This window comes from Capra hircus, chromosome 10 (assembly GCF_001704415.2).
Source record: "Capra hircus breed San Clemente chromosome 10, ASM170441v1, whole genome shotgun sequence".
NCBI lineage: Eukaryota > Metazoa > Chordata > Mammalia > Artiodactyla > Bovidae > Capra > Capra hircus.
In genome coordinates this window covers 17,004,290-17,028,689 of record NC_030817.1, presented here as the reverse complement: position 1 = coordinate 17,028,689, position 24,400 = coordinate 17,004,290, and the positions used below count along the sequence as shown (strand labels likewise).

General features: G+C 44.3%; 1 protein-coding gene across 2 annotated transcripts; it reads right to left on the bottom strand.

Moving 5' to 3' along the window:
* On the bottom strand, positions 15,174-24,071 carry PROX2 (prospero homeobox 2). 2 transcript variants are annotated; one of them, XM_005686085.3, is made up of 4 exons: positions 22,782-24,071; positions 18,654-18,761; positions 17,418-17,612; positions 15,174-15,896 (listed from the first exon to the last, which is right to left on the bottom strand). In XM_005686085.3, exons 1-4 carry the CDS (start codon positions 24,069-24,071, stop codon positions 15,711-15,713), a joined length of 1,779 nt encoding a protein of 592 aa, XP_005686142.2. In that variant the 3' UTR covers positions 15,174-15,710. The 2 variants fall into 2 exon arrangements, with proteins under 2 accessions (XP_005686142.2, XP_013822767.2); XM_013967313.2 differs by lacking the exon at positions 18,654-18,761 and having other exon boundaries at positions 23,355-24,071.

Genomic DNA, 24,400 nt, shown 5'->3' with positions numbered 1-24,400 from the left:
TAGGGTCTAGGAAGTAGCCATGTTCAAAATTAGTAAGCTTTTGAGTGATGTGTTTCAATGGTGGGGAAATGAAATTTTCAATTGAGAAAATAATCTCCCTTAATCATAAAGTTCTTTTTCCAAATCTTTTTCTGCTCCCTTGGCAATTACAACTGGATCCATGGGAGCTGTGAAAATATTTTTTCACATCACACATTTTTAAAAATACTAGTTTGAATAATCCTGGAAAGTGTAGGTTTTTATACTGTGCCCTTACAAATCTTTTTAAAAGAGTGTTCCTTAATACAAATTACTAATACCAAAAATGAAAGAGCATATCACTACAGATTCAGTGGACATTAAAAGGGTAACAAAGGAATACTGTGAACAACCCTTTCCCACAGTTTTGACATCTAGATGAAACAGATCAATCACTTGAAAGGCACAGTCAGCTAAAACTCACACAAGAAGGTATAAATTTGAATAGACCTGTGCAGTATCTATTGGTTTGTCCAGAAAGTTTGGGTTTTTCCACATAACTGCAGAAAAACCCAAAGGAACTTTTTGGCCAACCAGTATTTTAAAAATCAATAAATACTAGCCTTCGGAACCAGAAAGCACCAGGTTCAGATGAATTCGCTGGGAATTTTGTCAAACACTTAAGAAAGAAATTACATCAATTCCTTATGATCTCTTCCAGATGATAGAAACAGAGGGAATGCTTCTTAACATTATGAGGCCAGTTACTATCCTAATATCAAAACCAAAAACATTACAAGAAAACTGCAGACTATAGCCCTCTCACATGAAATACAGAAATCCTCAACAAAACATCAGCAAATCCAACAATGTAGGAAAAGAATTATATACTATGACCAAGTGGGAAATATACCAGCTATGCAAGGCTGGTTCAACACATATGAATAGATGTGGTAGAAGCATCTAACAGAATCCAACACCCATTTAAGATAAAACCCTCAGTTAACAAGGGATCGAGGGGAACTTCCTTAACTTTATAAAGAATGTGAAAACCCTACAAACTAACATGTTTCATCACACTTAATGATGAGAGACTTGAAGCTTTCCCACTAATGTCTTGAGCAAGACAAGGATGTCCCCTCATACCAGCACTTTTCAACGTTGTATCTGATGTCCTAGTTAATGCAGTAAGGCAAGGAAACAAAATGTATATACATTGGGAAGAAAGAAAGAAAACTTTGTGTACAGAAGATGTGGTTATTTCTGTAGAAAATCTGAATCAACAAACTCCTGGAACTAAGAAGCAATTATAGCAAGATTGCAGGGTACACAAGATGGATGCATAAAAGTCAGTTGCTTTCCTGTGTACCAGCAATAAACAAGTAGAATTTGAAATTTAAAACAATACCACCACCCCCCCCAAAATGAAGTACGTGGTATAAATCTGATGTGACATGTACAAGATCTATATGAAGAAAATGAACTCTGATAAGTAAATGCTGATATTCCATGTTCATGGATAGAAAGACTCAATATTGTCAAGATGTCAGTTCTTGGGCTTCCCTGTTGTTCAGCGGTTAAAAATCTGCCTGTCAATCCTGGGGACACAGATTCAATCCCTGATCTAGGAAGATTCCACATGTTGTGGGCAACTAAGCATGTGTGTCTCAAATACTGAGCTAGTGCTCCGGAGCCCGTGAGCCACAACTGCTGAGCCTGTGTATCGTAGAGCCAGTGCTCGCCAAGGAGAGAAGCCTCTGCAGTGAGAAGCCTGTGTACCACAACTTGAGAGTAGCCCCTGCTGCCTGCAGCTAGAGAAAAAAGCCTGCTCAGAGCAATGAAGACCTAGTATGGCCAAAAATAAAGGAAGAGAAGAATTTTTAACGGATGTCTGTTCTTTCCAAATTGATCTAAAAATTCAATGCAATCCCAATCAAAATTCAGCAAAAATTTTTGTGGATGTCAACAAACTGATTCTAAAGTTTATATGGAGAGGCAAAAGATCTAGAATAGCTAACAGTGTTGAACAAAACTCAAGGACTAGTCCTACTTACTTGAAGCTGGACTTCAAGACAGTGTGGTATTTATGAAGGAACAGACTAAGTAAATGGAACAGAATTGAGAGCCCTAAGTAGACCCACATGAATATATAATCAGCTGATCTTTGGCAAAGGAGCACAGGCAATGTAATGGAGCGAAGATAGTATTTTCAGCAGACAGTGCTGAAACAGCGTTGACATGCAAATAAGTAAACAAAAATTAACTCCCAAGTGGATCACAGACCTAATTGTAAAACACAAAACTATAATTCTTCTAGAAGCGAACATAGGAGAAAAGGTAGATGGTCTTGGTTTTGGTGATGACTTTTTAGATCAAGGGCATAACCCACAAAAGAAAGAATCGATAAATTAGACTTCATTCAAATTAAAATTTCTGCAAAAGACATGGTCAAGGGAATTAAAAGGCCACAGACTGGGAGAAAATACTTGCAAACTGCATATATCTGATAAAGAACTATTATCCAAAATCAGAAAGAACTTAAAACTCAACAATAAGAAAAAATCCCAATTTTAAAATGGACCAAAAGCCTTGTCACCTCACCAAAGAAGATAAACAGATGATTGATAAGCATATGAAAAGATGTTTTACATCTTGTGTCTAGGGAATGCAGGTTAAACAATGAGGTATGTGGGTCAAGAAACAACAGTCAGAACCAAACATGGGACAACTCACTGGTTCCAAATTGGGAAAGGAGTACAAACAAGGCTGTATATTATCACCCTGCTTATTTAACTTACATGCAGAGTACATCATGGGAAAAGCCAGAATGAATGAATCACAAGCTGAAATCAGGATTGCCAGGAGAAATAACAATCTCAGATATACAGATGATACCACTCTAATGACAGAAAGTGAAGAACTAAAGAGCCTCTTGATGAGGGTGAAAGAGATGAAAAAACTGGCTTGAAGATCATAGTATCTGGTTCCATTGCTTCCTGGCAAATAGGAAGGGAAAAAGTGGAGCAGTGACAGATTTTATTTTCTTGGGCTCCAGAATCACTGCAGACAGTGACTACAGCCATGAAATTAAAAGGTGCCTTCTCCTTGGAAGGAAAGCTATGACAAACCTAGAAAGAGTATTATTAATAAAAAGCAGAGACTTTGCTTTGCCAACATAGGTCCATATAGTTAGAGCTCTGGTTTTTCCATAGTCCTATTCAGATGTGAGAGTTGAACCATAAAGAAGGGTGAGCACCAAAGAACTGATGCTTTCAAGTCATGCTGGAGAGTCCCTTGACTGCAAGGAGATCAAACCAGTCAATTCTAAAGAAATCAAACCCTGAATATTCATTTGAAGGACCATTGCTGAAGCTGAAGCTCCAATACTTTGGCCACCTCATGCTAAGAGCCGACTCACTGGGACAGACCCTGGGAAAGATTGAAGGCAAAAAGAGACTGGGTGGCAGAGGATGAGATGATTAGAAAGCATCGCTGTTGCAATGGACATGAATTTGAGCAAGCTCCAGGAGATAGTGGGGGACAGAGGAACCTGGTGTGCTATAGTCCCTGGGGTCGCAAACAAACAGGCACGTCTTAGTGACTGAAGAACAACAGCACAACTACACATCTAGACAGCACAACATCTATTAGAATGGCCAAAATCGAGAGCAATCGAGAACATGCCAGTATCAAGTGCTCGCAAAGACGTGGAGCAACAGGAACTCTCATTCATTGCTGGTAGCAATGCAAAATGGTATAGCCACTTAGGAAGACTGGCAGTTTCTTACAAAAGTCAGCATGTTCTTAACCATACAGTCTAGCAATCACACTCCTTGGTATTTACCCAAAGGAGTTGAAAACTGCGACCACACAATAATCTTCACATGGTGGTTTATAGCAGCTCTGTTCTGTAATTGTCAAAATTTGGAAGCAGTCAGATAGGTGATCCCTTTCTGTAGGTGAAGGGATAAATAAACTGTGGTACATCCAGACAATGGAACGTTGTTTAGCAGTAAAAAGAATTTATCAACCCATCAAAAGACATGGAGGAAACTTAAATGCATATTGCTAATTGAAACAAGCCAGTCTAAAATGCCACACACTGTATTGGTCCAACTATATGACATTCTCAAAAAGGTAAAATTATGGAGATACTAAAGATTAATGTGATTGCTAGGGGTTAATGGGAAGGGAGGGATTTTTAGGGCAGCAAGACTATTTTGTATGATACAGTAATGGTGGATACATGTCATTATATGCTTGTCCAAACCCATGAGATGTACAACACCAAGAGAATGCTTATTAGACTGTGTTGCAGATACATCAGCATAGATTCATCATTTGTAACAAATGCACCACTCTGGTGGGAATGTTGATAATGGATATTGAAGCCTGTACTTATGTGGAGGTAGGGAGTATATATGGGAAATCTCTACCTTCTGCTCTATTTTTCTGTGAGCTCAAAATGGCTTGAAAAAATAAAGTGTGTCCATATATATAGAATGAGGGATTTCCTAATTTTCATATGAGCCTTCTGCTCTCATTAGATATGGATCTGAGTGTGGTCAGTAGGACCTCTAACAAAATCTGAAAGGCAGTCCCAAAGTTTATTGTCAAGGAAGGGTATTGACAGTGGAGGCCCGACCAAGAATTGTTATGCTTCCAGTTGAATAATTGATAATTGCTTATATTCCATGACCACTGAAGCATATGATTACTCTTTTCCTTATGCATGTTTGGAAGAATGATGAAATATGAGAAGTGTTCTGTGTGAAGAGTTGTGTGCTAAAAGCAGTAGTTATCAAACTGCATGTAAGAATTACCCTAGGGATCTGTTAAAACTCTCAAAGTTCAGGCTAAAGTTCACCAGGTAGTTCCAGTGGGTAGCCAAGTTTGAGAACTGGTAGGCCAAAGATTTTAAACTTTAATTTATCTCTGTCTGAAGATAGTTTTATTAATTACAATTCCGAAAGGCCCTTGTCCATAACTTTGCAAGTGTGGAAGAATTTGGAGGTGTAGGAATGCTATTTGTTAATGACAAACTCCTAAAGTGAAAAATAAAATCCGCCTAAGCTGGAATCAAGATTGCAGGGAGAAATATCCAATAAACTCAGATATGCAGATGAGACCACCCTTAGGGCAGAAAGTGAAGAGGAACTAAAAAACTTCTTGATGAAAGTGGAGAGTGAAAAAGTTGGCTTAAAGCTCAACATTCAGAAAATGAAGATCATGGCATCTGGTCCCATCACTTCATGGGAAATAGATGGGGAAACAGTGGAAACTGTCAGACTTTATTTTTTTGGGCTCCAAAATCACTGCAGATGGTGATTGCAGCCATGAAGTTAAAAGACACTCCTTGGAAGAAAAGTTATGACCAACCTAGACAGCATATTGAAAAGCAGAGACATTACTTTGCTGACGAAGGTCCGTCTAGTCAAGGCCATGGTTTTTCCAGTGGTCATGTATGGATGTGAGAGTTGGACTGTGAAGAAAGCTGAGCACTGAAGAATTGATGCTTTTGAACTGTGGTGTTGGAGAAAGGAGATCCAACCAGTCCATTCTGAAGGAGATCAGCCCTGGGATTTCTTTGGAAGGAATGATGCTAAAGCTGAAACTCCAGTACTTTGGCCACCTCATGTGAACAGTTGACTTATTGGAAAAGACTCTGATGCTGGGAGTGATTGGGAGCAGGAGGAGAAGGGGGCGACCCAGGATGAGATGGCTGGATGGCATCACTGACTCGATGGACATGAGTCTGAGTGAACTCCGGGAGTTGGTGATGGACAGGGAGGCCTGGCTTGCTGCAAATTCGTCGGGTCGCAAGGAGTCGGACACGACTGAGAGCGACTGAACTGAACTGAGCCTGAAAGAGTTTCCAAAAGTGCTTGATATAGCCAGGGAACAGCTTAGGCACAGGAAGAATCTGGCTTATACTGGGAGCAAATAAATGTTTAAAATGTGTTAAACACTGTGTTAGGCACAGTGTTTAAAATGTGTTTTAATCTAAAACACATATGTGCCCCTGGGCCTGAAAACAAGCCAAGACTTTCACAGTTTTGGTGAAGGCTCCTAACAACAGATAGAAATGGGTTGCTGTACAACGTTACTTCAGTTTTAAAGTTTAGAGGGGAAATATGATTTGTGAAGGGGTGTTGTAGACAGGGGCTTCCCAGGTGGCTCAGATGGTAAAGAATCTGCCTACAATGCAGGAGACCTGAGTAGAGGAGTGAGGTGGGCACGCAGGACAGGTTATTTTGTGACTTCTCTCTGATCCCAAAGAGAACAGAACTAGCTGATAGTTCTAATTCTCTGTGTACTCAGAACAAAACCAAATAAACCCTAACAAAATGAAAATTGTGTCCTTTTAGAAGCACTCCAATCTGTGCTGGGTATGAACTTTTATATGTGTCTTCCTTAGAGTATATTACTTCTTCAATAGAACCCTTTCTTAAAGATTCTGATTCTCTGTAGGTTTTTTTTTTTTTTTAAGAATTATATAGATTCATAGGAAGTTAAAAAAAATGCACAGCGGAGCCCTCACGCATCCGTGGCCCAGTCTCCACCGTGACATCTTACATAAGCAGAGTTTATGTCTCAGAACCAAGAAATCAGCACTGATTACTCCATGGAAGTTGTTCAGACTTCACCAGTTTTGTAAGCACTCAAGTGTGTAGGTGTCTGTAATTCTATGCAGCTTTTCATGTGTAGTTTTGTGTAACCACTACCATACTCGTGATATAATACTTCACAAGGGATTCTGAAGAACTGCTAAGGGCTATGGAACGAGTCACTTTGTTTGTAGTCCCATCCCCAACTTGAGTTTGTAACTTCGTATTGCTGGGGGCTGCCACATAGCTTTTGAGACCTCAAATGGCTTTTGGTCTTTTTTTTTTATTCCCCCCCATGGGATCATCAGTACAGATGTGTGTCTCAGTTACTATGCTTCGAGGAGGTAAATTGTGATCACTTTTATTTAATGAGAGTGAACTGATAATTATACCCCAAAGCATAAAAATCTGCTATTGATCTTCATTTTGGGGGCAAATTCAACAATTCTGTCACAACAAAGGGACTGAATGTTTGGAAGTTCTTTTCCTGCCAATTTTTAGAACATGTGATATTTGCTCAATAAATAGTGTCTTTCTAATTCCTAAAACAGAAGACTGTCCACCTCCCAGAGAAATGCCCTGATATATTTGAAGTGAATAGGCATGATTCTATAACACGTGAAAACTGTCACTTAACAGCATGTTCTGAGCATTGTCAACATATTAAACTTTGCCTCTCATTGTTTAGGTAATTAGTGTCTCCAGAGCTGAATGATACATAATCATATTTACCATTTACATGGTATGGGAATTTTAATTATCTTTGCATCCAGTATGGCAAAACTAAGGTGTTTAGGAATGTAAGTCCAGTGTTAAGCTTTCTGTTCCCAGGATTTGCAGATAAATCTACAATCTAGCAAAAACTGTTTACATGTGTGCTCTGCACCCCATTCTCTTCCATAGAAACTCTTATTTCTGACACTCTTTTTGGCAAGAGTTCCATAGGAGAGAATAATTCTGGAGTTTGTTCTGGTTGGTTCAGTCAGTGAGCTCAGCCCTGATGAAGTAATGGGATGTATGATAAGGGATGAAGTTTCTAAATACCAAGATATTCATCTTGAATAAAAGCAGCTTTGGGGTATTTATAAAGAATATATTCTGCCCTATAAAATTGTAGGATATTTGTTAGGGATTTGATAGACTGTGAGTTCAGCAAAGCATCCAGTTGATAATCCTATTGTCATAGAGAAAGCAAGAGAATTCCAGAAAAATACCTACCTTTGCTTCATTGACTATGCTAAAGCCTTTGATTGTGTGGATCACAATAAACTGGAAAATTCTTAAAAGAGATGGGAATATGAGATCACCTTACCTGTCTCCTGAGAAACCTGTATGTAGGTCAAGAAGCAACAGTTAGAACCTTACATAGAATAACTGGTTCAAAATTGGGAAAGGAGTGCAACAAGGCTGTATATTGTCACCCTGCTTATTTAACTTAAATGCAGAGCACATCATGTGAAATGCTGGGCTGGATGAATCCAAAGCGGGAATCGATTGCTAGGAGAAATATCAACAAACTCAGATATGCAGGTCTGATGGCAGAAAGTGAAGAAGAAGGAAGGAACCTCTTGAGGACGGTAAAAGAGGAGAGTGAAAAAGCTGGCTTGAAACTCACCATTCAAGAAACTAAGATCGTGGCATCCAGTCCCAGCACTTCATGGCAAGCAGATAGGGAGAGGGGGAAGCCATGGCAGATCTTTTTGGGGAAAAAGAGGGCTCCACAATCACTGTGGACAGTGACAGGAAATTAAAAGACACCTGCTTCTTGAAGGAAAACTATGACAAACCTAGACAGTGTGTTAGAAAGCAGAGACATCACTTGGCAGGCAAGGTCCATATAGTCAAAGGTGTGGTTCTTCCAGTAGTCGCAGATGTGCGAGTTGGACCATAAAAATGGCTGAGCACTGAAGAACTGATGCTTTTGAATCTTGGTGCTGGGAGAGGACTCGAGAGTCTCTTGGACTGTAAGGAGATCAAAGCAGTCAATCCTAAAGGAAATCAACCCTGAATAATCATTGGAAGGACTGATGCTGAAGCTGAAGTTCCAATACTTTGGCCACCTGATGCGAAAGTCTAACTCTGGAAAAGACCCTGATTTGGGGAAAGATTGACAGCAAAAGGAGGAGAGGGCAACAGAAGATGAGATGGTTAGATAGCATCACTGACTCAATGGACATGAACTTGAGCGACTCCAAGAGATAGTGAAGGACAGAGAAGCCTGGTGTGCTACAGTCCATGGGGTCTCAAAGAGTTGAACACGACTTAGCAACTGAACGACAACAAATTGTCTCAAAAAGCTTGATTTGAAAAAGTCAGCTTATTTAGAACCAGTAGGCAAAAAACATCTAGAGTCTTAAATATTCTGGAAAAAGTAAGCACCAACCCACATTCATAAAAGAGCAGAGGAAGAAACTAATCAAATTTAATGACTCTAAAATGAAAAGAACCAGAAGAGACTTCAGGTTATTTTCAATAAGAAAGCAAGCTTATCTTTGTGGAAATGTAGATTTTAAATATTAAGAGAGGAAATAGTAAGAAATACTAATTTCCTCTCAAATACTAAGAAAGGAAAGCTAGGGTTATGTCAGTAAATGCTCCCTGAACCCACCCACCCAATCAGGAAAGCAGTGAGACAGCCTCTTTAACAAGTGGAACAATTCAAAGATGTTTTGAATAACTGTACAGAAGTTAATTCATAAAATACTCAAGCCAAGAACTGTCCAGTGGACAGTGATACAGCTTTAAAAAGCAGTTGCTAAAGACAGCAAGTAGGATAATTTTAGAAACGCTGTCAGTACATCAGTCACAAAGTTTATGGTTAAAAGGATGTCAAAAAGGCAATGTATCGGCCTATAAAAAAGAAAATCTGGTTGATGTATTAGCAACCAACTAGACAATCCACTCCAGTGTTCTTGCCTGGAGAATCCCAGGGATGGGGGAGCCTGGCGGGCTGCTGTCTATGGGGTCGCACAGAGTTGGACACGACTGAAGCGACTTAGCAGCAGCAGCAGCAGATAGCAGTGATCATGTCATATGTCTAGTAAACAGCATGTCAACATGCAGTTTTTACAAAAAGTAAATGAGGATGCATATGAAGTTCACAGTACAAGGCTTTTTTTAAAGCTGGTTTTGTTTACCTCTCAGGAGATAGCACTTTAAAGCTGTTTTATGCTGTCGTCCCTTAAATCAGTGCACGTTACTGCATGGTTGTAGTGAAAAGAAAATTTAGAATATGTTTTGTATCAGTAATGTCACACATCAGTGCCATTCTTAAGAAATAATTATTTTTCACTGGTAGGAGTACAAATTCATGATTTTGCCAACAGTTTATGACTGCTGAGTAAGAACGTAGCTACTGAGCACCTACTGAACACTCGGAGTGTGCCAAGAATTTCATGTGTATGACTTTACCTAAAACTTGGAACAGTTTTATTGAGGTAGTTACTGTTTTATTATCTCTGTTCTACAAATGGGAAAGCTGACGCCAAGGGAATAAACAGTTTGCAGAGATCATAGCTGGTAGGTGCGTGAGCCAGAAAGAAAAGACGCTCTAGAACTCATGCCCCTAACCACAGTACTCTTCTTCGGAAAGGTGTTGGTTGAGGGGGAAAGTGAATGTAGGGAGACTGCAGATCAGATCACTGAGAATAAAGTGGAGGAAAATGAGACATTCTGGCCTTAGACTGCTTTTCTAGCCTAAGGTACCCAGTGCTTGTTTACTTTTCAACCTTAGTTAAGGAGAAGCAGTGATCAAGGAGATAGGAGTCTGGGTGGAAGAAATATGAGGAGAACAATATGAGGGCACAGTAAAGGACACAGAAATGGTAGGGACTCAACAGAAGCAGAAGATACTGAGAAGAGGTGGCAGGAACACACAGAAGAGCTGCACAAAAAAGCTTCACGACCCAGAGAACCAAGATGGTGTGATCACCCCCTAGAGCCGGACATCCTGGAATGCAAAGTCAAGTGGGCCTTAGGAAGCATCACTACAAACAAAGCTGGTGGAGGTGATGGAATTCCAGTTGAGCTATTTCAAATCCTGAAAGATGATGCTGCACTCAATATGCCAGCAAATTTGGAAAACTCAGCAGTGGCCACGGGACTGGAAAAGGTCAGTCCAATCCCAAAGAAAGGCAATGCCAAAAAATGCTCAAACTGCCTCACAGTTGCACTCATCTCACATAATAGCAAAGTAAAGCTCAAAGTTCTCCAAGCCAGGTTTCAACAATACATAAACTGTGAACTTCCAGATGTTCAAGCTGGTTTTAGAAAAGCAAGGAACCAGAGATCAAATTGCCAACATCGATTGGATCATCAAAAAAGCAAGAGAGTTCCAGAAAGACATCTGCTACTGCTTTATTGACTATGCCAAAGCCTTTGTGTGGATCACAACAAACTGTGGAGAATTCTTAGAGATAGGAATACCAGACCACTTGACCTGCCACCTGAGAAATCTGTATGCAGGTCAAGAAGCAACAGTTAGAGCTGAACATGGAACAACAGACTGGTTCCAAATCAGTCAAGGCTGTATATTGTCACCCTGCTTTTAACTTATATGCAAAGTACATCATGAGAAATGCCAGGCTGGATGAAGCACAAGCTGGAATCAAAATTACCATGAGAAATATCAGTAACCTCAGATATGCAGATGACACCACCCTTATGACAGAAAGCAAAGAAGAACTAAAGAGTCTCTTAATGAAAGTGAAAGAGAAGAGTAAAAATGTTGGCTTAAGCACAACTTTCAGAAAACTAAGATCGTGGCATCTGGTCCCATCACTTTATGGCAAATAGATGGGAAACAGTGGAAACAGTGTCAGATTTTATTTTGGGTGGGCTCCAAAATCACTGCAGATCGTGACTGCAGCCATGAAATTAAAAGACACTTGTTGCTTGAAAGAAAATATGACCAACCTAGACAGCATATTAAAAAGCAGAGACACTACTTTGCCAACAAAGGTTTATCTAGTCAAAGCTATTGTTTTTCCAGTTGTCATGTATGGCTGTGAGAATTGGACTATAAAGAAAGCTAAGTGCTGAAGAATTGATGCTTTTGAACTGTGGTGTTGGAGAAGACTCTTGGAGAGTCCCTTGGACTGCAAGGAGATCCAACCAGTCCATCCTAAAGGAAATCAGCCCTGAATAGTCATTGGAAGGATTGATGTTGAAGCTGAAACTCCAATTGTTTGGCCACCTGCTGCAAAGAAGTGACTCATTTGAAAAGACCCTGATACTGGGAAAGATTGAAGGCAGGAGGAGAAGGGGACGACAGAGGATGAGATGGCTGGATGGCATCATTGACTTGATGGACATGAGTTTGAGTAAGCTCCAGGAGTTGGTGATAGGTAGGCCTGGCATGCTGTAGTTCATGGGGTCACAAAGAGTTGGACATGACTGAGCAACTGAACTGAAGGGAAGACTCGGATCTGACATTTAAGGGGTGACTCTGAAGAATTCCAAAGTGGCAAAGCAAGAGTTTATGAGTATGAAGGATAAGATTATGAGAAACAATCCCAGGGGATTTGGTGAAAGGGAAGGCAGATTCCTCAGGGAATGTATGAACATGTGAAATTGGTGGAGTTTGGAGGTGGGTGGGTGGGTGTTCCTGTACTGACTGTTTTCATTATCTGTACCTGTCCTCAACGTTTCATCAGACATTCCCTTCCTTCTCTGGGGCCTCACATCTGATTTTCTAAAACAGCATGATTGAGCATCAACTCCTGGGTACTTGGTTGTACTATTTAAGTTTATATAATGTGAAAGCGCTCCTTCTGTGTAGGAATTGTCTACCCTTTAAAAATGCCCTTTTCATGAATTATCTTATTCTACAACTGAGCACTTAGTACATCTTTTTGAGTATAAGCACCATGATCGACCTCACAGATACGGCACACATTATCAGTAATCTCGAGTAGGTAACCAGAGCTCATTCCTTACAGTGTGCGTTGTATATACTTAATTCTGACCAGGAGTAATTTTATACTGTCATGAGCATTTACACTTTGCTGTATACCAGAAACTAACAAACATCAACGATACTTCACTTTTAAAAAGAGATTATGAACAATTTAGGATAACACTTCATCCAGGAAACTGGTCACCAAAATTTCAGCAAATTTTTCAAGGATTTGACTTTGAAAGATGTGTTTTCTTAAAGGCACATGTAAAATTATGGAAGCCTTATTTTAAATTATTAATTTCTCTCAAGATTCTACATCATTGAAAACAAAGACACGTTTTAAAAAGTAGACCCATGTGCCTCCATGGGTGTGGGGGATGCAGCTTTATGAAAGTGTGGTGTGCTGTCTCTGCCAGTGTGGACTTTCTCTGATGGAAAGAAAATGAAAATGGTTCAGATGCCCCTTATGTACCTAGGAGATGCCTTTGGCCTTTTACTGTATGAATCTGGTCTGGAGCTGTGTATACTAAATGCAACCATGTTTGAAATAAAGGGTCCTAATGAACCTCTTTCTGCATGGAATGCCAATTAACTGCCTGCTTTTAATTGATAATTGGACATTAACCCCTCAGTAGTACCATCATCTTAAACCACAGTCCAGCCCCTACTGTCCATCAACAAAGGATTATGCAGTATTTGACTAGACACTGGGCATGTTGAATTTGGGAGAGAACAGTACCCATATGCACCTTAATGGGAAGAAAAAGGTGAATAAACAATTGACCTTTGGCAATTTTATGACTGCTAAAAGAACACAATAACCAGCTCAGCTTACACTCCGAATGTGTTCCCTGCATTCTTGGTGGAAACAGAAGAATAAAATAGAAAATTCTTCTGTTGGCAGAGAACATGTATTTATACATTCTTGTGTGTTTAGCTCAGTGGTTAGAGAACACTTCCTGGAAAGATTGCGGTACACAAGTGTTTTCAATTTGAACTTGTGCGTTTCAAGGTTCACTGCCCTGGAGGTGGCTTGGCTCAGTGTTTAAAACACACAGTAATGAATTTCAGGTTTGGGGCAGAAAGTGGCTGTTCCACATTGGACAATCATGTGAGCTTGGAATTGCTTCCCCTAAATGTCTTAAATAACTATGTAATGTCACTCTGGACAGCAGGTTCTGTCTCCAAACACAGATAACTGATTGCCTTTGCTCAGGATACTCAGTGCTTGCTTACTTTTAAAACTTAGATTTGGCAGAGTCTTTCATTTTTGTAAAGGGAACATTGTGGGAGAAAGTAGGGCAAGATCATCTGAGTGCAGTTGGATATACTGAAGGACACTTACAAATAACCTTGAAACAACCCCAAAAGACTGGTTCGGGCTGAATATTTTTCTTTTTCTTTCTTTCTTTCTTTTTTTTTTTTAAAATTTTGCTTTTCCTCTTGGCTGTTTGGAGTAAGAGAAAATTAAAAAGAAAGTCACCTTTCCTACCTTTCTGTGTTGATACATCTAGCAATAATTTAGGAACTTCACCCTATCTGATCCAGCTGACCTCAAAAGGAAGCAGGGTAGTTGGTATAGTAATTTCTGTAGAGGAGAAAGCAGTAAGCTAATGAAATCACAGATACTCCTTAGTCAGAACGAGCTCTGAGTGATGCCCTCCCTGGCCTGTGCACTTTCGGCATGCTTTCAAAGACTTGATTTTCTGACTAGCTGGGATGCTGCAATTACCCAGCATTCCAGAGGTCTTGCTTATATGCTCAGAGCAAGTCACCATTTGTGTTGGACCAGCAGGGGGGAAAGAAAAAAAAGTTGATTTCCTGAATTCCTTTATCTGTGAAAGATTGACCATGGGCTGTAAGGTCCTTATGGAGCAGGGGAGTTTCCATTTCTGTGTGATGCTGTATTTGTCTCAGTTACACCACTCATCATCTGTGAGGCTGTGCACAAACCTCCCGTCTGAGTTGCAGTTTCCTCCTTCCTCATTTAAGCAAGCGGGGCCAGATGAGCCCCTCAGGCCCTTTCTAGCTTTCATGGCCTGAAGTTCAGTTTCTTCAGCACATAGGAGCTTGGGGCATTCATTACATTGGTCAACTAGAGACAGTTTGGGTTATTTAACTGCTGATGAACTTCCACCAGATGACTGTGAATGTATAACAACACTCAAATCCTGCAGAAAGTTTGTGTTGGCTTTGCTGAAAGGATCGGTGGACATCCGGGTGACAAAGCACTCCTAAGTGTCAGGCAGGGGTTGTCAGAAGACAGTGGCGCATCCGTGCTGGATGCTCACCGGGGACAGTGGCCTGTTTGAGAGCATGGGCGGCAGCATGAGGTGGTCCCCATGCAGCCTGGCATCAGAAGGTCGTGGGTGCCTCCGTGCTCCTGACCACCCCTCCCAACCCAAATGCCCCGGCCTCGTAGCCTTTGGCGACTTACCTCACAGTTCTAAGATTCTATTTGTCTATTTTTTAAATGAAGATAATATTTACTTTTCAGGATAAATAGCTTAAAGGTAATGTACTTTGGCCACCTCATGCGAAGAGTTGACTCATTGGAAAAGACTCTGATGCTGGGAGGGATTGGGGGCAGGAGGAGAAGGGGATGACAGAGGATGAGATGGCTGGATGGCATCACTGAATCGATGGACGTGAGTCTGAGTGAACTCTGGGAGTTGATGATGGACAAGAAGGCCTGGCGTTCTGCGATTCATGGGGTCGCAAAGAGTTGGACACGACTGAGTGACTGAACTGAACTGAACTGAATGTATTTGAAAGTGTCTTGCAAATCAGTGAAACTTGATAAATAGATAACTAAAAACAGCACAATTTGTAAAAAAGACTCCAAATAAGATAACTTTATCTGAAAACTGAAGGGGGGAAAAAAAGAACATTTGTGTAGTGAGTAATAAACATTTCACAGAGTACTCTCAGACATATCTCTTTATCCTTACAACCTCGTTTTACAGATGCAGAGATAACTGCAGGTTTCCAGGGTCATGATACCTGGAAACAGTGGAGTGGAGAGTCTTCTGGTTCCAAACCGTTGAGTTCCTTTTACAGTATTTTATAGTTAATGTTAAACCTCTGGTTATTCTGGAAGAGGAAATAAATGATCAAAAATGGTCGTAGTACCTATTTGAGGGATTTCTCCTTATGCCCTCTTTATATGACTACAGCTGTACTGCCTGCCATTTGAGAAGCAAACCCAGGAAAGCCAGACAAGTCACTCCTCACTTTGTGGGATCTTAATTCTGAAACAGTTCCTGGGGATAGCTGGAAGATTTGAATATCTCTGGGATGTCACTGTCCAGTTTCGAAATAATTTTATAAATGGGTTTCTTCCAGGAAGGATCTGCATCTTTGCCTGCGGAGACAGCCCTGAAGAACTCCTGTAAAGTCAAGCTGGCGATTTCCAAGAAGCAGTCTGGGACCTGCATTCCCAAAGAGACCCACGAGAAAGAAAAAACATGAGGCTGTGAAGCCTGGCGCCATCCAGACCTCACTGCCTGATGCTGCCATTTCCTTGGGTTGCAGGCTGATCGGAGCACCCCAACTCTACTGGCCCCTGGCTTTTGCAGCCCCAGGAATCCCTTGCTCCCTCATCAAATATAGACCTTAAAATGATGATCCTGATGAGACAGCCCTGGGGAAAAAACGGATTAGGGACACTCCTTCTGTAGGCGTAGCTGATTCTGTTAATGGGTGACATTTTTAGCAAGTGGGAAATGCTGACTCTGGTTGAAATGAAATCTGTGGTTCAAAAGAGGTTTTTAGTATTCTTTTCCTTAGTGCCTCATGTGGAAAGAACCACCCCCAAGCTTATGACTGTTGTACCTCATTCCTCCTTTTTTGGGGATTGGATTCAAAGGACTTGGAATCATTCCTGCTTCCAAAGCCAACCTTTGGCTTGGGGATGGAGAGGGCTCAAGACTATGTTCCAGGACCTCACCCAAATTGGCAACATTAATGATGGGACATCCCACAGGGCCTCCAGATCCAGCCTGGCTGGGGGCTTGCCCCCACTGCCTGCCAGATGACCACCCCTACATAGAAAGACGCAGTGCTGCCCCCAAACCCACATGCCTGGACCCCCACGAGCCTCTCAAAGGAGGCACGGTCCACTTTCCCCACAGGTAGGCTTAAGTTTCTAAACATATTTCGATGGAGCATCTGAACAGCGGATGCCAGCAGTTCTCTGCTTTCTTGGAGGTGTCCGTACACTGCTCTTTGTGACCACACAGTCAAGTGAGAAATGCGAGAAGAGGGCAGTGTGCTCAGTGACCAGACACACCGGGCACCTGCAGAACAAGATGCCAGCTGAACAGAGCTGTTGGCCACACACAAGGAAGAGTGCAAGCTCTCACTGATGACACTTGGGCCACTTGCTCACCCTTCACCGATGCTTTACCTCTAAGGTGCCACCAGTGTGCCTTCACAGGGATCCCCAAAGGACTGAGCAGCTTAAGTATTGTGTATTACTTCCAGAAAGGATTTGAGATGATTTGCCATGGAAGGCCCACAGATAAAACTGTTCAAGGGAGAATAAAGAAAAGAACCAAATGATGAACAGAAACTAGTGTAAAGAAAACCTTGGCCAAGAACTAGTGCTGCAGCCAGAGCCCGGCATTTACCCTGGGCCTCCTGGTGCAAAGGCAAGAAGGCTTTCAGGGTATAAAACCCGGTCATTACAGAGTATTGTCTAAAATGGCATAACACCGGACCTCTGCCCATGTTTCTGAATAAAGACTGGCTGGAGATTCAGTTTGGCATCTACCTGTTGCCTACGAGAAGATGCGGAGGCTGTCACCTTTGTGGATGGTGCAGAGATGGGTCCCAGGCTGCCCTGCTCTCAGTGACGTAAGGACAGACATGGAAGGGGATCTTTTCTAAAACTCCAATCACAAAGGGAAGGCACTCATCAGACCTCCTGGGACTCGAGTGCATGGTCTTACCTCAAAGTCGTTTCCCTTGTTATAGTGCATATTGAGAGCTCGAAAAAGTTCTGAGTCACGGAGAACCACCAGCATTTTGGGATTTGTGATACCATCTGAAATCGCTTGCCGGGCAAATTTCTCCATCTGTATGTAATAAAACTCACGGAAGTTGCTGAACCACTTGATCATCTGGGAGGTGATGCAGCGGTTGAACTGTGCAAACAACAGGATCCATGAAGTCAGACATTTACCACGAGGTGCTCAGAGTCAGAACTGTCAGCTTCCAGTTCAGCACGGGGGTTAGCAAGAGTGGCTTCAGTTCGCACTAAACAGGGCTTTCTTTAAAAAAGAAGTCACAGCTATTTTCTAAGCCTATACAGTTATACATGGAAAAATCTGAATTAGCTGTAATGCCCAGTAGAAAACAAATGTATTTTATAGCCTAGACTTATAAAGGTTTTTCACTCCTTAAGTGAGACTTTGGGAGGGCTCAAGGTCAAGATCAGTGTGGTCCCAGTGTCTGCAGCACCGAGGTAGATTACATCGCAGCCCCAGTGCCCTCTGCCAGGTAAAGCGCCAAGGGAAGGGGGAATGGTATAGATCGGAGGACTGTGTATTGGCAACTCAGAGTTGCAGAATTAATCGCTAATGAGAACTTGGTTCAGGAATGAAGCAAGCGATTGGGTATGAGGGAAATAGCTCAAAAAAAAAATGATGTTGAGATACAACGGATACAAAGTATTAACAGCCCCTCACCCAACACCCAGGGTAAAGGAGGCCCTCTGAAGCTATGGAAACACGCAAGGCCTGGTTCCAACCATCAGAGCTTGATTTGTCTCATTGTCACATTGATTTGCATGCTTCTTCACTCAGTTTTGAAACACCAAAGTTCAAAGGTCAGTTTAACAGCCGCAGTGTCCAATTCTTGATATATTCTCTGTTTTTTATAGTGGCTCCAGCAAAGAGAGCACACTGGGCTAAAGATGCTGTTTACTCTTGGTTCTGTAACCCCCCCTCCCTCCCCAAGTGTTTCTGGGTCTTAACTATAGCTCAGAAGCTTAAATCCAGAGACCCAACCTTTCTATCCCCAAAGTTACCCCTGTTTATTCAGTTTCTCAGCCCAGGACAAAAATGCCACAACAACAAGAGGAGCTAAAGTGCACAGATGTTGACCTAGGATTTGACTCAACGTGGGAAACACCTGCGGCCACTTGGGAGTTTTGCAGAGACTGAAACTCAGTTGAAGGACTTTACCTGAACGTCAGGGAAGTAAGCCTTCAGGAGGTTGGAGCTGGGGTAGCGTGTGAAGAAAAACATTAGTTTGGCCTTCTTCAAGTGACCAGGATTGAGGCCCTCCTGGATTTGGCCCAGGGTCAAGGAAAACTAAGACCAGTTTATCAAATGATTCTGTCAAATTATCCAAATGGTAAATTGCCCTGTTCCTTATGGTTTCTATTTAATTTTTTTCTGGTTGAATGATGTATTTGCTTCATTTTTCTGTCTCTAGCAAGTATGATCAGATAAACTTCTTTCTTTCCAGATGCTGAATACCATCTATGTACAGTAAAGTTGCAGAGTTTAAAAAACATTTTGACGTGGTAAAGACCTGTTGCATATGTGATAGCAAATACGATTTGTCGCACTCAGGGTGTGTGTGCGCGCTTTCACAAGAGGGTCGGAAGAGATGGCAGCTGTCCCCCAGATAGACCATTTCAAAACCCCAAGTAGAGACTGACTTCTCCTCTCTGTCTCAGTTTCCTCGTCTGTGAAATGAGAGGAGTCAGCTTTCTGGCCCTCATCATTGCGTTTGTGGTGGTGATGCCAACGAGCACCTAACCTGACGGACTACCAGATCACGGTTTGCTTTGGCTCAAGAAGCTCGAATTGCTGGGCTGCACTTCTCTCCGTTTGCCTGGCAGAAGTTCCCCCTCACCCTCCCCACCTCAACTCAGATGCCCCCTCTGCTGTGAAACCCTTCCTTGCCGAATTAGGCCTTCCTTACCCTGGGCTACCAACGTTCTTTGTATAAGCTGTTTTTTGTAAGAATGACATGATTGGGATTTTTATTGCATGTTTGTCTCCCCATTTAGACTGTGAGCTCCTTGAGAGCAAGGGCCTTACCCTTTTATCTTTTTATTCCACGTGCCTAGCCCGGTGCTAGGAGCAGAGTAGGTGCTCAATAAATGTTTGGTGAATGAAGGAATAAGTGAGTGAATTGTCAACTTTAACCCACGATTAACTATGGCAGTTCTATTCCAACCCATGCCTCTCACTCTGGGAACAGATCCCTTCCCCTTTAATGAGAGCAGGGGGTTGTGGCCTGAAAACCTAGCACCAGGGTGGTAGGGAAAATAAAGAGTCTTACGCTAGAACACTTAGCATTCCCAGGAACAATCCTAGGGCTGTGTGGGAAACACACAGGGTAACCTTGGAGCTGAGGCTGAGAGCTGTAGCTTTAGGACAATGAAGGCTTCTCAGTAGGACAGGTCAGTTTACCCGAAGGAAACCAGACAACTGATCACAACTGTAGCTGGCCCAGGCACCCAGGCCGCTGTCCAGGAGGCCCCCTGCCCCCTGCCTCATTAGCCCTACTTCTTATCCTTTATAAGTGCTGTGGAAAGAATCCTGGATTGGGAGGTCAAACACCGAGCTTCAGATAATAGATTTTGCCACCTAGTCCCTGTGTGACCCTGGGCAAGCCGCTTACCTTCTCTGGGCCCCATTTCTAAACTGCGGAGTGTAGTGGTTGAAACTTGTGCTGGGCAGTCAGATGCTGGCTTTGAACCCTGGCTCTGCGTGTGTCTGTCTTTGACTCTGAGCAACTTAGTCCGCTTCTCTGTCCCTCTCAGATACTGATCTAGAGTGGATACTGGAGGATGGTGAGGTAACTCGGGCTCGCAACCCCTTATCTGAAACAGTGGGCCGAATGGACGCCAGGTTTCAGAATTTATTGTATCAAGGCAAGATGGTGCGTGTACGATGTGTTAGTTACCGCCCACAGCAGGGTCTGTGGCAGCTGTCTAATCAGATATAAAGTTCCCACAGCAAAATCAATGACTAATTGTGCTAAGTGAGATAGTCTATAAGAGGCCTCCTATCAGCACAGGTAGGGCTTCCCAGGTGCCGCTGGTGGTAAAGAGCCTGCCTGCCAATGCAGGAGACACAGGAGATGTGGGTTCCATCCCTGGGTCAGGAAGATCCCCTGGAGGAGAGCATGGCAACTCACTCCAGTATTCTTGCCTGGAGAGTCCCCATGGACAGAGGAGCCTGGCGGGCTACAGTCCGTGGGGTTGCAAGGAGTCGGACACGACTGAAGCGACTTAGCCCACAGCACAGGTCAGGTTTTGCAACCAAGAGAATCTCCCATCAACCTTAGGAGAAAGAAATAGAGGTTTTCAGAGCGTTCTGAGTTCCAGAACTGTGTCTAGGTGGCAGTGCAGAGGGGCACTGTCAGTCCCAATGCCTGCCGCCCAGGAGGCGAGCGGTCACTCCTCATTGTCTCGTCATGATACCCGCTCCACCTGTTCACAGGGGTGTCATGTGATTCTAGAATGAGGGAATAATTGGGGCCAGGATGCTGCCTGGGGGCCCCAAATCGTTCCAAAGGTAGTCAACTACATGACCGGGGCAGCCAGGCCCTGTGAGTGGCCCCTGAAAACCTCCTGAAGTTCTCAGAGCCCAAGCCTCATTTCACGAGGCAGGGCCAGGCATACAGGAGGTGCTTTTCTGAAACAGCAGAATACCCTTCCCAGGGGAAGGTCAGCGGAGAATCTTTGGGGACTGAGTTCCTGAGGTTCTTCCACAACCTGACTCTGACAGGGAGACTTAACCAGTGGCCTCTTATCAAAGACCTGGACAGATAGCTTCTCTTACAGAGGGCTTTCATCTGACAAGAAAATCTGTCTATGGTGATATCTCTGTGTCTGCTGCTGGAGAGGTGTGCTGGTGGCTGTCGAGATGCTCTCAGCTCTGGGTTTGTTTGTGGCTGTTGCTCTCTGCCTGCCAGGAAAAGAACCCAGGGGTGTCCAAGCTTGGGCAGTGTTGCCAACACTTGTGACCAGCAGGTGGCGCTCATAGTATTTAGGACACAAGAGCCAGCCTGGTGTGGCCCTGAGCTGGTTCCACCCCATTCCTGCTGCCTTTGCCACAGCTTGCCAGGTAGAAGAGGCAGGACTATTCACCCCTGCTTGTGTGACTCCACAGAACCCAGGAGATGCAATTTAAGGCTGTCCCTGAGAAGCAGCAGCGTGAGTTTGGCTCACTAAAAAAGCCGCATCCAAAATATGTTCTCAGGAGCTTTAATCTCACAAGATGCTGGTTGAAAGAGGGTTCTTTGGTTTTATGCATGTGGGACTGTATACATTCTCCTCTTAGCGTTTTTCATCGGACTTCATGTTAAAAAGGCTCTGAGCAGTCCCACAGAAATAGAATTAACACAGTGTTTACCCAAGCAACTACTTGTCTTGCTTCAAAAACTTTTACATTCCTGAGGGAGTGTTACTCTGGAGAAATGCCTGTTTCTGAGTGGGATCTCTCTACGGCTTGCAAAGGTGATGCAGTAAGATTCAGACCCCCTGCAGACCAGCCTGGGCCCCACAGCCTGCCTGGCGGGGGCCCCCAACCCTGCTCCACACCCACAAAGCACCCAGCTCTCTCCTCAGCTGCAGCTTAGAAGCTAGTCCTTAAACTGAAGTCTTCTTACCCCTTTCACCTGGCCTCAGGTCTCGTCCCTGAAGAAAATCTCCCCTTTCCCATCAGCCCCGCAAGTTTCTGGCCCCTCGTGTATTGCCCATGAGTTATCTAGTTGGTGCAGGTAGAAGGGGCAGGACTATTCACCCTGCTTGTGTGACTCCACAGACACAAGGAGGTGCAATTTAATGAGATGTCTCAATTAAGCAGATGTCTCTTTTTGCCTGAAGAGACAAGAGGTTCTGGGAGCCACGCCTCAGTTAAGGCCATTCCTTTGGCCTGTTTGGCCGAGGGGTATGAGCAGCTGACGTCTCAGTGATGGGGTTCCTCCTTCCACAGCATGTTTTTGTCATATTTTGGGAGCCCATTTGGGTTTAAAAATAAACAAACCCCTTCCAGACCCAAAGGACTAAGTCAATAGTGATAGAATCTATGTTACAGAAGAAGGTAAAGGAGCTCTGCCAGACCCTTAGATCTCAGAACTGGTCACCACTTTCTCAGGAACCTACTAGCTTTGAGCCACAGGGGAAGGAAGCCCCAGAATGAACATTGAGAAGACCCCCTCTCCTCTGGAAGAGCAGAGCAGTTCCCTGTGCCAAGCAGTTATGTGTCCCCCAACCTCCCCTCAGCGTCCAGAGTTCCTGTCTCATTGGGCTGGGACAAACGAGAACCCCAATTGCCCAAAAAGGATATGTGGGCCACAGAGAAAGGAAGCGTGTCCATGACGGCCTGCCGGCCACCCGGCTCCATTTTCATCGGGGGAACGAGGGGCAGTCTTTCCAAACAGGTGGACGTGAAGGGCCAGGGGCGCTGCTGCTGGCTCAAGGCCAGAGGTCGCAGTTTGGCAGCTCCCCAAGGTCGCAGGGCCACCTCAGAGGAGGGCTGGCTCAGGGCAGACGGGTCCTGAGGAAGACCACCCCTCCAGCGGCCACCGGGCCCATGGCCCAGTAGCTGGCCGAGAATCTGCTCCTCCTGGATGTGGGCAGGTGCAACCACCAAGGGACAGTCTGCTGGGGAAGCCTGATAGGGTTTGGGGATCATTCTCAGAGAGATGGGGTACCTGGGAGAATCTAGAGGTTTGGCCAGCGATAAGCTTCCCAGTGGAGCCCCCGCTGGTGGCTGGGCCCGTCTGGGCAAGGCCGCCAGAGGAAGCGGATCTTTACGGGCACTGCCCTCAGGAGGCAAGGGCTCGCTTCTCCCATCTGGCACCGGCTCCTGGAATCTCCCGCCCAGCTGAGTCAGGTGCCCCGATGGATCCACCAGTACCTTTTGTAACACCGAGTCCACAGCCTGGGATATGGCCCCCGTCAGTTCTTTCTTCAGACTCTCCAGCAAGGCCCGTGCTTCAGAGGGAAGAAATCTGGGCCCCTCAGACAGGTACTGGACCTCAGACGCTCTGTGTTTCTCCACCCTGGAGAGGTCCCTGATGGACCCCTGGCAGTGGTCGCTGTCCACCCCCCAGGGCCCAGACCCAGAGCCATTCCTCTGGCCTGCTGTTGGAGGGCCCTGAGCTGCGGCCCTGGGCTCCACGGCCTGCAGGATACGCTCCTGCAGGTGTCTCATCTGCTGCCTCAGCAGGTGGAGCTGTCCTCTCACCCGAGGGCCCCCCTTCCTGCCGCTGCCCCGGTTCCCTGCGGGGCCTGCCTCCAGGGGGTCTTGCTGCATGGGAAGGCTCTGCTTCCTCTTCCGCCCCCGGGCCTTCTCTGGGCGGCTTGGGCTGTCCCCAGCGAGGGCCCTGCCTGGCCCCAGAGAGGTTGGGGAGAGGAACATGCCTCTGACGATGGTCTCTACTCTGGCCCTCTTTGCCTGGATGTGCTCATCCCCAAAGCAGTCAGGGTCGGAGAGGCTGGAGCTGGGGACCTGACTCCAGGCAAAGGGGGAGCATCTGCTCTGCTCTCTGGGGGACAGGCTTCTTCCACCTTCCATACAAGGTTCTGTCAGATACTGGGCTGGACCCAAAAGCAAGCTGGAGTTTGGATCCATATCTTGGCTCCACAGATGCCGTAGTCAGGGTTCCGCCAGAGAGTTCCTCCTCCAGAGGCTCTCAGCTGGAGGTGCACCTCCAGGGAGCTGGGGATCTCTCCTCTCCACTTAGAGGAAGGATTCAGACTCTGGGATTCCGGGCACTCACCCACCTCCTGTGCACTCTGAAAACAGAGACGGGAGAAAACAGGACCTGTGACTTTGAGCGGTTCCTCTCAAACTTGACCATGCAGATGAATCAGCTTGAATCCTGTTAAAATGTAGATTCTAAGTCAGCAGGTCTGGCGTGGGGCAGCGATTGTTTCTGTATCCCCAGCCAGCTCCCAGGT